At 40.8% G+C, this 14,012-nt stretch overlaps 1 protein-coding gene across 3 annotated transcripts in view; it reads left to right on the top strand.

Annotated features, from left to right (window-relative positions):
• Window positions 1-4,034, top strand: part of LOC132889156 (zinc transporter ZIP9) — a 35,483-nt gene extending 31,449 nt beyond the window's left edge. For all 3 annotated transcript variants that reach the window (XM_060925385.1, XM_060925386.1, XM_060925384.1), the window contains 2 exons: window positions 1,990-2,124; window positions 2,510-4,034. In XM_060925385.1, the coding sequence (XP_060781368.1) occupies window positions 1,990-2,124; window positions 2,510-2,767 (393 nt within the window). In that variant the 3' untranslated portion in view covers window positions 2,768-4,034. The remainder of the gene's footprint in view (window positions 1-1,989; window positions 2,125-2,509) is intronic.
• Window positions 4,035-14,012: the final 9,978 nt, after the last annotated feature.

Genomic DNA, 14,012 nt, shown 5'->3' with positions numbered 1-14,012 from the left:
TTATTTCAGTGTTTGACATTTATATATCATTTGAATTAGTCTTTTTGATAGTCTTTTCCATGACATCATTTTTCATTTGACAGCAAGGGAAAAACAAAACAAAACACTTTCTTCATTTCTCGGTCCACATTTTCTATCCCTGATGGAATGATTTAAAGACGAGCTTGTGTTTAGACACTAGTGAAAAACTCACTTTCAGACATTTCAACTCAAGAACAATTTGGAAATGTGAACTACACACAATTTATTTGATTAACCTGAACTTCACACCCACAATATTGTCTTAAACAGCTGTGTAACCCGGCACTGAATATGAGGAACTTTCCTCGCCTACAACCCCGATTCCAAAAAAGTTGGGACAAAGTACAAATTGTAAATAAAAATGGAATGCAATGATGTGGAAGTTTCAAAATTCCATATTTTATTCAGGATAGAACATAGATGACATATCAAATGTTTAAACTGAGAAAATGTATCATTTAAAGAGAAAAATTAGGTGATTTTAAATTTCATGACAACACATCTCAAAAAAGTTGGGACAAGGCCATGTTTACCACTGTGAGACATCCCCTTTTCTCTTTACAACAGTCTGTAAACGTCTGGGGACTGAGACAAGTTGCTCAAGTTTAGAGATAGGAATGTTAACCCATTCTTGTCTAATGTAGGATTCTAGTTGCTCAACTGTCTTAGGTCTTTTTTGTCGTATCTTCCGTTTTATGATGCGCCAAATGTTTTCTATGGGTGAAAGATCTGGACTGCAGGCTGGCCAGTTCAGTACCCGGACCCTTCTTCTACGCAGCCATGATGCTGTAATTGATGCAGTATGTGGTTTGGCATTGTCATGTTGGAAAATGCAAGGTCTTCCCTGAAAGAGACGTCGTCTGGATGGGAGCATATGTTGCTCTAGAACCTGGATATACCTTTCAGCATTGATGGTGTCTTTCCAGATGTGTAAGCTGCCCATGCCACACGCACTAATGCAACCCCATACCATCAGAGATGCAGGCTTCTGAACTGAGTGCTGATAACAACTCTGGTCGTCCTTCTCCTCTTTAGTCCGAATGACACGGCGTCCCTGATTTCCATAAAGAACTTCACATTTTGATTCATCTGACCACAGAACAGTTTTCCACTTTCCCACAGTCCATTTTAAATGAGCCTTGGCCCAGAGAAGACGTCTGCGCTTCTGGATCATGTTTAGATACGGCTTCTTCTTTGAACTATAGAGTTTTAGCTGGCAACGGCGGATGCCACGGTGAATTGTGTTCACAGATAATGCTCTCTGGAAATATTCCTGAGCCCATTTTGTGATTTCCAATACAGAAGCATGCCTGTATGTGATGCAGTGCCGTCTAAGGGCCCGAAGATCACGGGCACCCAGTATGGTTTTCCGGCCTTGACCCTTACACACAGAGATTCTTCCAGATTCTCTGAATTTTTTGATATTATGTACTGTAGATGATATGTTCAAACTCTTTGCAATTTTACACTGTCGAACTCCTTTCTGATATTGCTCCACTATTTGTCGGTGCAGAATTAGGGGGATTGGTGATCCTCTTCCCATCTTTACTTCTGAGAGCCGCTGCCACTCCAAGATGCTCTTTTTATACCCAGTCATGTTAATGACCTATTGCCAATTGACCTAATGAGTTGCAGTTTGGTCCTCCAGCTGTTCCTTTTTTGTCCCTTTAACTTTTCCAACCTCTTATTGCCCCTGTCCCAACTTTTTTGAGATGTGTTGCTGTCATGAAATTCCAAATGAGCCAATATTTGGCATGAAATTTCAAAATGTCTCACTTTCGACATTTGATATGTTGTCTTTGTTCTATTGTGAATACAATATCAGTTTTTGAGATTTGTAAATTATTGCATTCCGTTTTTATTTACAATTTGTACTTTGTCCCAACTTTTTTGGAATCGGGGTTGTAAATATTGACACAACTTTTGGACTTGCAGTAAAACACCAACCCTGAATCACTTTGTCTTCAGGCTCCAGCTGCGTTTGGTCTCGTCTCGTTCCTCATGCACGCAGGTTTGGAGAGCAGCACAATTCGGAAGCATTTGTTGGCTTTTTCATGTGCAGCGCCTCTGACGGCAATCAGCACCTACTTCATCCTGATTGCGGTAAGACATCTAACGTGGCACTAACATGTTCTATTTTCTGCTCTTCTATCATTGACAAAGGAGAACCGGCTTGAGATAAACAGGTCTTTGGTTATTGGACAGACATTTATTTTGTGTCTTCTTTTGCTAATTTGGTAATTAGCAAAATTACAAGGCTAATTAGTTGTTAGAAATGTGTAATAAACTGTTTTTACTAAACAAAATTTTTTCCTTTATTCTTTTCATGTGTGACTCTGCACATAACACGTTATTACTGGTCTAGCTCAGGGTGTTTAAATAATAGTCATGGCATGTAAGATCAAGGTAACAAGATTAGAGAAGACTCTATGTCCTAGGAATCATCTGAGCTGCTACTCTCTTATAAACATTTTTTAAATCCATGTAGACGGGTGGATCGTCAGAGCACCGCCTCAGTGCCACAGGAATTGGCATGCTGGTGTCAGCTGGAACGTTCCTTTATGTGGCTACGGTGCATGTGCTACCTGAGATTAACAGCAGAGGACAGCAGCGATCTGGTCACATCCACCAACATGCGGGAACGGGACAGTACCATCACGCAGGACTTGGGTTAATGGAAAGCATCACTCTGGTCATTGGAGCTGGACTTCCTGTGCTCTTAGCCCTCGGCCTACCTGACGAATGAAGGACTGTTACATTGCCAAAGGTTCTCTGTGAGATTGAATGTATTTTAAATGCATTTTGGATCGATGATGCTCAATGAGCATGACTGACTAGTTATGATTCACCGGCATGATCAATCCCTAAACCCAGCGGTACTGAGTTTTTATATATCAGGTGTACTAGTCCTGTTTCATTTCACTATTAAGGTCATTTGCAATGTTGTCCAGGAAAACAGAAGCAATAAACACTTTTTTTTTTTTTTTTGTGACACAGTCCTGCATATTTTGCAGGATTTATTTATTTCACAAAAGCGCCTACTTGTGGCCATCTGCTGATCTCTGTTGCACAGTGCTATGCAAAAGTGCGATGAAAATTTCAAGATGATTTCTGCTTATTTAATGAAATTAACAAAGAATGAAGACATACAGTATGCAGTAGAACAAGTGAAAACATGTAGCTTGGATCCAAATGCAACGATGAGTTTGTACTTGGTGAAAAACCGAAACAGCGTAACCATAAGAGAATGGCATCCTGTACAGTGTACACTATTTCAGCAATATTCAAGAAATAATATTCTAGTTTTGCGCAGCTTGGATGGTATTAATATAAATTGCATGTTTAGAGGAAGCCATAGCCTAATGGTTAGCGAAGCAGCTTTGGGACCAAAAGGTTGCCAGTTCGATTCCCTGGACCACTAGGAATGGCTGAAGTGCCCTTGAGCAAGGCACCGAATCCCCAAATGCTCCCCAGGCTGCTCTGGATATGTTGTACGTCGCTCTGGATAAGAGTGTCTGCTAAATGCCATTCATGTAAAATCTAATGTAATGATACTACATTATGTTCTTTATGTAAAAAAAAAATACATTCTGTGTAATTCTGGATGGGACAACTGGGGGCAATCCATGTACCAGCAGTAACGTTGGAGGAAAACCAAGGAAACCCACCTGGACACGGGAAGAACATGGGAAACTCTGCACAGACTCGATTCCCTGGAGCTGTTAGGCAGCACCATGTAAACATTCAAAGCACAAACTTTCCTCCGCCTTGGCACTGGTGTCTCGAATTCTTCCCTAGCTGCGATTTTCACATCAAGTTATTGTCCTGTCCGCGGTAAGTAACAAATGATTTTGAAGGAAATAAGAATAGGTCACAAAAGCTGCAGTTTATATTTAATACATGACTCAAGTGTATGGAATACAGAAGTGTTCAGAATGCTGTTCTGTACATCATGTACACCACATAACAAACAAGTAGCTCAGACAACCCATAAAGATTTTCTTGAAGTTCCATTCATTGTTTTTTCTTTGCTTCTCAAACACTGTTTACGCTCTAGATCTTCTTTTGGCTGCTCCCGATTAGGGGTCACCACAGCGGATCTACTGTTTACGCTGTAGATACGTGACTAAATTTGTCCCACATTCCTGGACAGCATATGAGATTTTTCTAAATTGTACGACCTAAAGAGATGAAAGCTGTTTATTATTAGGACGAAATCCATAAGTGTTTAGGCTAGCGCAGTTCCTCTCTATAACATCAAGGCTTTCCTTTTCCATGCTTCCTGATTTAGACGATGCTGAGGCCCATAGACCATTTGGTGTTTGAACAGTTTTGCGACCCACTTTCTATTTCCAGCTTGAACAGACATATCCATGTAAGAACTGTACTCCTATTCGCCTTAACATTCACACCATTCATGCACCATGTAAGATTACATTAGTAGCTTCAACAGTAAAATGACTTGTCAAAGGTGATAAGGTTATGAGGTCAATGCAAGGTCAGTTTCTTCAACTATATTCACAGCTACATGCATAAATCCTTAAAGAGTCCTTAAAGCAGTTGTGTCAACTTGTTTTAGGTAACAAGCCACATTACCCTTGAGCCAGTGACAAGTGGACTGCACAGAAATGTCAGTCGATTGATCAATAACCTAACAGCTCTCATATGTGTTCATTTCATCAGCAATTGTCTGAAAATAAATGCACATATGGATTGAACAGACAGGCAGCTTTATTTTATGGGTACTTGCATCCAAAATGGGTGAGTGGTGTATGCATTAGAGCACTTTTTTACAGCACCCCTTTTTCAGGAACCAAAAGTAATTAGGCAGTTAACTGCTCCGCTGTTCCATGGCCTGTGTGCTATTCCTTTATTATTTCATTTGGTGTAAGCAACACGTAAGCAGATAAAAGGCTGATTTCAAGCATTTACTATCATTAGGCTGAAAAATCAAAACAAGCCCATCAGAGAGATAGCAAAGCCACCATTAGGTGTGGCCAAATCAATTGTTTGGTGCATTCTTAACACTAGTGAGCTGATGAACACCAAAAGTCCTAGAAGACCACGGAAAACAACTGTAGTGGACAGCAGAAGAATTCTTTCCCTGGTGAAGAAAACCCCCTTCACAACAGTTTGTAGATGTATCCGTTTCAGTCAACAGTCAAGAATAAACTTCACCAGAGGAAATACAGAGGGTTTACCACAAGATATAAACCACTAGTAAACCTCAAAAACAGAAAGACAAGATTTAGAGTTTGCTTACAAAGAAATAAAAGTGCTTATACAGTTCTGGATTAACATCCTATGGACAGATGAGACAAAGATCAACTTGTACCACAATGATAGGAAGAGTATGGAGAAGGGAATGAACTGCTCATGATCTGATGGGCGGCACGGTGGTGTAGTGGTTCACACTGTCGCCTCGCAGCAAGAAGGTTCTGGGTTCAAGCCCAGTGACCAACAGGGGCCTGTCTGTGTGGAGTTTGCATGTTCTCCCCATGTCCGTGTGGGTTTCCTCCAGGTGCTCCAGTTTCCCCAATAGTTCAAAGACATGCAGTAGGTTAACATGGCGTGGCCTTGGGCTGAAATGCCCTTGAGCAAGGTACCTAACCCCTAACTGCTCCCCGGGCACTGTAGTATGGCTACCCACTGTGCTGTGTGTTCACTGCTTCAGGTGGGTTAAATGCAGAGGATGAATTTCACTGTACTTGAGTGTGCATGTGACAAATAAAGGCTGCTTCTTCTGATGCCTAACACATCGTCTTGTTGTGTGGACATGTACTCGTGCATCTCAAACAATTAGAATGAAAAAGTGAAAGAGTTCAATATTTGTGGCAGATCACAGAATCCAGGGACACATGTCGGCCCGGGGGCATTTTGAGTTATTGACAGATTCAGAAAGTACAGTTTCTAAGCTTTCCAATGATGCCTTCCATGTGGAGATCTGACAATATTTGAAGAATGTGTGGCCTTTTGAAAGTGTATACTTCTTAAAACAGAAAAGGGAGAAAATCGCCCTCAAAGTTTTCCATCTCAGCTACTCTGGGTGTAGGGCGGGCACATAATGGTGCTCATTTGCATGACATTAAGGAAAGCCCTACCCCCTACTAGCTAGCATGATACTACTTTCATGTAAACAAAGATCACCACGTCAATTTTCCTTCCATGCAAAGTATGCCCAACACAATTATGAAGTACAAAAATAAGTCCTAAAGTATACTTTAACGTTTTGTGGTTGAAAAATTACTCACACCGTAAGAAAGAAAGATAGCACGATGATAACACAACTAACACAACACTAGTTTCATGTAAAGCCTCGGTCACAACCGGCCGTACAGTACGCGCTCCTACGGCCAGTCTACATGCAAAAAACGCAAGAAACACACGGAGAGCGCACAAGAAACGCATGAGAGCGCGCGTGTGATGTGCTGATTTTCGAGCCGCAGACCGGCCGCAGAGGTTCTTTGTCATGTCAAACAAAATCTACGGGCGCTTACGTTTTTTTCAGGTTGCAAGACAAACTTACGGCCAACGCGCGTCTTTCTCCGTGAACAAAAAAAAAACGCAGCGATTTGGGAAACGCCAAAAATCACACGGCCAAAAAATCGTACGTCCGGTTGTGACCTAGGCTTAACCAAACCACAACACTCTCCGTTACATGCAAAAATAACCACACAGCCTTAGATTAATAAACTTACCCCATCAGAAAGAGAAACGGCGCCTTGCACACACCAATGCCTCCGATGGAATGTAATCCTAGAATGGTCTGTGTATCATCCGATCATTCAAGTATTCCATTCAATCTGGAAAACGAGGTTGCGGGTTTTTTTTGCTAGAAATGGTTATCTACGATGTAAATACCGTGTGTCTGTTTGCTTCGCGGTGTCAGCTCCTCTGCGCTCTGTTTAGTAACTCATTCCATAGTGAAATTACATGCCTGTATGCAGTTAAGTAGCCATGCGCTCAGCTCGGATCATACAGTTTTTCGCGGAAAAAAAAAAACAAAAGACTTAAATCATCATGTGAATGGCCCATATGGTAATTTACCCACACCCCCCAGCAGGCTACAGTCCTGACAAAAACGAGACAATTTGCAACAAAAAATGTATGCTTTTCCAACAAAACAATCTATTATCTGAAATACTGATTGCATTCTTCAAGATCTCAACTTGCACATGATGGAAAAAAACAAAAATCACAAATTTCGAAAAAAAATGCTTCTTTTGCGATTATCTCGGATTCGTTTTGGCCGACATGCGTCCCTGGATTCGGTGAGGGGTCACATTTTTCCATCATTTATTTAAGAAAGTGAAATTTTAATATGTACTACTCATTACACAAACTAAAATCTTTCAAGAATTTTTCTATTTTAATTTTGATTATGGCATACAACACAAAAAAAATCTAAAAAAATATTAGAATATTTCAATTCAAGTTTAAGTAAAACAGTATCAATACCGTGCATCTCTTAGTCTAGTTCAGTACATGCAGCCACAATCATGGGGAAGACTGCTAAACTGACAGTTTCCCAGAAGACGATCATCAACACCCTCCACAAGGAGGGTCATTGCAGAAAACGCTGGCTGGAAAAGGTGCACAAGCGACAGGGATGACTGCGACCTTGAGAGGATTGTCAAGAAAAGTTGATTGAAGAACTTGGGAGAGCTTTACAAGGAGTGGACTGAGGCTGGTGTCGGTGCATCAAGAGCCAACATGCACAGACGTCTTCAGGAAAGGGACTACAACTGTCGCATTCCTAATATCAAGCCACTCCTGAACCGGAGATCTCATCAGAAGTGTCTTACCTGGGCTAAGGAGAGAAAGAACTGAACTCTTGCTCAGTGGTGCAAAGCCCTCTTTTCAGATCAAAATAAATTTTGCATTTCGTTTGGAAATCAAGGTCCTCAAGTCTGGAGGAAGCGTGGAGAGGCACAGAATCCAAGGTGTTTGAAGTCCAGTGTGAAGTTTCTGTAGTCTGTGATGATTTGGGGTGCCATGTCATCTGCTGGTGTTGGTCCACTGATTTTGGACTTGATAAAACACAACGCAGCCATCTACCAGGAAATTTTAGAGCACTTCATACTTCCATCTGCTGACAAGCTTTATGGAGATGATGATTTCCTTTTCCAGCAGGACTTAGCACCTGTCCACAGTGCCAAAACTACTGCCAAATGGTTTGCTGGCCATGATATTACTGTGCTTGACTGACCAGCCAACTCCCCTGACCTGAACCCCGTAGAGAATCTACAGGGTATTGTCAAGAGGAAGCTGAGAAACACCCGACCTAAAAATACAGACGAGCTGAAGGCCGCTATCAAAGCAACCTGGGCTTCAATAACACCTCAGCAGTGCCGCAGGCTGATCACCTCCGTGCCACACTGCATTGATGCAGTAATTCATGATGATAAAGGAGCTCCAAGTATTGAGTGTACAGTGCCTTGAAAAAGTATTCATACCCCTTGAACTTTTTCACATTTTTCCACCTTACAACCACGAACTTAAGTTTTTTATTGAGATTTTATGTGATCGACCAACACAGAGTGGCACATAATTGTGAAGTGAAACGAAAATGATAAATGGTCTTCAAAATTTTAAACAAATAAAAATCTGAAAAACATGGTGTGCATTAGTATTCAGCCCCCCTGCGTCAATACTTTGTATAGCCACCTTTTGCTGCAATTACAGCTGCAAGTCTTTTGTGGCATGTCTCTACCAGCTTTGCACATCTAGACACTGAAATTTTTGCCCATTCTTCTTTGCAAAATAGTTCAAGCTCAGCCAGATTGGGTGGAGAGCATCTGTGAACAGCAATTTTCAAGTCTTGCCACAGATGCTCAGTAGGATTTAGTTCTGGACTTTGACTGGGCCATTCTAACACATGAATATTCCATTCTAAACCATTCCATTGTAGCTCTGGCTGTATGTTTAGGGTCATTGTCTTGCTGGAAGGTGAATCTCCTTCCCAGCCTCAAGTCTTTTGCAGCCTCCAACAGGTTTTCTTCCAGGATTGCCCTGTATTTAGCTCCATCCATCTTCCCATCAACTCGGACCAGCTTTCCTGTCCCTGCTGAAGAAAAGCATCCCCATAGCATGATGCTGCCACCACCATGTTTCACAGTGGGGATGGTGTGTGCAGGGTGATGAGTAGTGTTAGTTTTCCGCCACACATAGCGCTTTGCATTTAGGCCAAAAAGTTCAACTTTGGTCTCATCTGACCAAAGCACCTTCTTCCACGTTTGTTGTGTCCCCTACATGGCTTCTGGCAAACTGCAAACAGGACTTCTTATGCCTGTCTTTCAACAATGGCTTTCTTCTTGCCACTCTTCCAAAAAGGCCAGATTTGTGGAGTGTATGACTTATAGTTGTCCTGTGCACAGATCCTCCCACCTGAGCTGTGGATTTCTGCAGCTCCTCCAGAGTGATCATGGGCCTCTTGGCTGCTTCTCTGACCAGTGCTCTCCTTGCTCGCTCTGTCAGTTTAGGTGGGCGGCCATGTCTTGGTAGGTTTGCAGTTGTGCCATACTTTTTCCATTTTTGAATGATGGATTGAACAGTGCTTCTTGAGATGTTCAGAGCTTGGGATTTTTTTTTTTATAACCTAACCCTGCTTTAAACTTCTCCAGAACTTTATCCCTGACCTGTCTGGTGAGTTCTTTGGTCTTCATGATGCTGTTTGTTCTTCAGTGTTCTCTAACAAACCACTGAGGCCGTCACAGAACAAGTGTATTTATGCCGAGAGTAAATTACACACAGTAAGACTCTATTAACTAATTAGATGACTTCTGAAGGCAATTGATTGCACTGGATTGTATTTAGAGGTATCAGAGTACAGGGGGCTGAATACTAATGCACACCACATTTTTCAGATTTTTGTTTAAAATTTTGAAGACCATTTATCATTTTCGTTTCACTTCACAATTATGTGCTACTCTGTGTTGGTCGATCACATGAAATCTCAATAAAAAACTTAAGTTCGTGGTTGTAAAGTGGAAAAATGTGAAATAGTTCAAGGGGTATGAATACTTTTTCAAGGCACTGTATAAATGAACATACTTTTCAGAAGTTGGACATTTCTGTATTGTAAATCCTTTTGTGTTTATTTTTTATTGATCTTAGGAAACATTCTAATAAATTGACATATTGGATGTCTGATTTTCATGAGCCATAATAATCAAAATTAAAACAAAAAAGGCTTGAAATATTTCACTTAATGTGTAATGCATGTAGAATATATGAAATCTTACTTTTTTGAAATAAATTACAAAAAATTCACTTTTCACAATATTCTAATTGTTTGAGATGCATTAGTATGGCTGCCAATAGAACTGGCTCCCTTCTATTTACTCATGAGCCAAAGACTTATTTTAAAGCAAAGTCATCAAATGTTCTCCACTGGCCAAGTCTGACCATTTGACCTGAATCCAGCCGAGTATACATTTCACTTGAAGGCAAAAAGTCCCAATAACAAGGAGGAATTGAAGACAGCTATTGTAAAGGCCTGGCAGAGCATCACCAGGGAAGAAAATGCAACATCTGGTGATATCTGTGCATTCCAGACTTCAGGATTTGATATCAAGTATGCTTAATTGCCCAAGTGTACTATAAACATATTACTCCATAATTAGCACATTGTAATGTTGAGAGTAATACAAAGCTAAATCCAGGTACAATATGGATCATATCTATATCTCTGTGCATCGGCAGATGGACTAGTTTACGAAAATGCAAATCAGTAAATGAATACTGAAATCAGCCATCTGGGTCATCATACCTTAAGCACAATATTTGTCGTTCTTCTGTTCTATAAAACCCCAGTCACAGTACAACCCCCTGCTGTATATAACCAGATGGGGAAAGTTGTTCTGGAACAGTGTTAAAACATCAGCTCAACTCTTAAATCTGTGTAGCTGGTTAGTTTGCACTCAAGGTTTCAAAAAGATCATCTCATCTCATTATCTGTAGCCGCTTTATCCTGTTCTACAGGGTCGCAGGCAAGCTGGAGCCTATCCCAGCTGACTACGGGCGAAAGGCGGGGTACACCCTGGACAAGTCGCCAGGTCATCACAGGGCTGACACATAGACACAGACAACCATTCACACTCACATTCACACCTACGGTCAATTTAGAGTCACCAGTTAACCTAACCTGCATGTCTTTGGACTGTGGGGGAAACCGGAGCACCTGGAGGAAACCCACGCGGACACGGGGAGAACATGCAAACTCCGCACAGAAAGGCCCTCGCCGGCCACGGGGCCCGAACCCGGACCTTCTTGCTGTGAGGCGACAGCGCTAACCACTACACCACCGTGCCGCCTCAAAAAGATCATAACTTTCATAACTACAAATAAATACATGCCAAGTTGATTTAGCAGAGAATTCAGCTCAGTTTTTATTGAAGACACCCAGGACAAGCACCACCAAAGCAGCACAGCAGTGTGGAGTGCTGAATCACTGGCACAATGACAATAAAATTGCTATTTTTTTTTTCAATTTATCTATTTATTGGGGGGGTTACAAAAAAGCAAACACGCAACAACCTGTTGAAATGAACCATGAAAAATGGCAGCTCTTTTATCCATCACATAGCTGCCAACATCCAGAGATTGGAATTGGTAACAAACGGGCCGAAGTCCTGTGATGAGTGCTCGGGGATGGGTGGGGGGGGAGAGAATAAGACCCCAATTTGTTGCATTTCCTACATTTTAAAACAAAAATGGGTTTGAGCTGCTTCAATAAAGTTGAAAAAATTTGGATTTCTGTAGTGTTTAGACAACAGTAACACCATGAAAAGGATGATACAAGTGAATGATTTGGGGTTTTATCTTTCCAAATTGTTTCTAGAATATTCCACTGATCTCTCAAGATAGAACAAGAAGGAAACCCACAATACAAGTTTGTTTTTTGGTCAACTAAAGGTGATACAGCACAGACGTATTTTCAATATTTACCAAAATTTAGCTTTGTATTACTCTCAACATTACAATGTGCTAATTATGGAGTAATATGTTTATAGTACACTTGGGCAATTAAGTGCACCAAAATTCCACTGGTATAGACCCCTTCGCAGTAAACGTCATTCATACGAAAGCGGAAATTGCGCGCGCAGCCTGGACCCAAAAAAGACTCAGAAATGCCTAGTTGTTGTGTTTTCGGGTGTCAGAATCGTAGCAGTGATGGGGTTAAAATGTTCAGAATTCCAGCAGGATCTCACCCATTTCAAAAAAATCGCCGACGTCTATGGCGACAAGCCATCAAACGTGTAGACTGGGATGAAAGCACTATCAAATGCGCGGGTTTGCAGCGCCCACTTCATCACAGGTAAGATCAGGCTATTTATTAAATCTTTCTTTTTTATTCTTTCTAGTCTTCGTTTATTGATGTAGCAAAATACTTTGGTAACGTTTGTCTGATTAGCTGGGTCATAGTTACACAATGTAATGAATATTGTTAGCATGTTAACTTAGCTTAGCATGCAATTGTGTTTGTAGGAGAGGTCTCGCTTGACTCAAGCAGTCCAGATTTTGTGCCATCATTATTTGTGTATGCCGAAAATCACAATTTTAAAGCAAGGATGGAAAGGTAAAATTGTGTGCCCTCACTCTAAATGCCAACTTACTGCTCTAACCTAGCTCCCGCCCCATTCAGTTTCATTTCTGCTCTCTGCCTCTCGCTTTTTACGCAGCTCTGATTTCTCTTAGCTGCACTCTTTACACTGTCATTCCTTTCATGCCATCACCTCCTGCACATTGCTGTTTAGTGTTGGTATTTGCTGTTGTAGCTAAAGCCACATTGCCATCACATCACTGGCATAATTTGATTAAAACAAAATGAATATGAATGTCCCATTGTTAATCAAGTTGTACATGCCCGCACATAACAATCATATGCGTCTAAAGACTTGTAGGCACGAAGTTTTTCGTGGGTGTACACTGAAGTCTTGTCAATAAGGTACGAGTATATATCTGGCCATTGTATACCAGGGAACTTACTAAAACTGTATAAACTGTATAAAATGCTATAATAGGCTGCAATGTCAAATAGAGCTGTAACAACTCACAAAGCGTTGATACGATACATATCTCGATATTTAAGTAATGATACGCATTTCGATACACAACAACATTGGAAAAGAAATATAGAAGACGTTTTGACCTGAATATTTTTATTAAGAGTAAAATCGACTAACTTTTCAAGTTGCAAACTTGATCATGTAATATAACATGCAGCACCTTTCACTGCTCCAGAGTTCTATGAAATATATTTGGCACAAACATGGAACTCATGTCCACTTGAAAATCTGCAGAATTGATATTGATAGGTGATACTTAATCCTATGACACTTTAATAAAAAAAAATGAAAAATTCTATAAAATTCCACTTTGAAGTTGTCAAACAATGCCATCTTGGTTTGATTTATCCATTTCGTGCATAATGCATGTTTTATTTTGGCATTCGATATACAGTGGGGCAAAAAAGTATTTAGTCAGCCACCAATTGTGCAAGTTCTCCCACTTAAAAAGATGAGAGAGGCCTGTAATTTTCATCATAGGTACACTTCAACTATGAGAGACAGAATGGGGGGAAAGAATCCAGGAAATCACATTGTAGGATTTTTAATGAATTAATTGGTAAATTCCTCAGTAAAATAAGTATTTGGTCACCTACAAACAAGCAAGATTTCTGGCTCTCACAGACCTGTAACAACTTCTTTAAGAGGCTCCTCTGTCCTCCACTCGTTACCTGTATTAATGGCACCTGTTTGAACTCGTTATCAGTATAAAAGACACCTGTCCACAACCTCAAACAGTCACACTCCAAACTCCACTATGGCCAAGACCAAAGAGCTGTCAAAGGACACCAGAAACAAAATTGTAGACCTGCACCAGGCTGGGAAGACTGAATCTGCAATAGGTAAGCAGCTTGGTGTGAAGAAATCAACCGTGGGAGCAATTATTAGAAAATGGAAGACATACAAGACCACTGATAATCT

Source organism: Neoarius graeffei, chromosome 7 (assembly GCF_027579695.1).
Source record: "Neoarius graeffei isolate fNeoGra1 chromosome 7, fNeoGra1.pri, whole genome shotgun sequence".
NCBI lineage: Eukaryota > Metazoa > Chordata > Actinopteri > Siluriformes > Ariidae > Neoarius > Neoarius graeffei.
The sequence above is the reverse complement of the archived record's forward strand: the minus strand, read 5'-3'. Positions and strand labels throughout refer to the sequence as shown.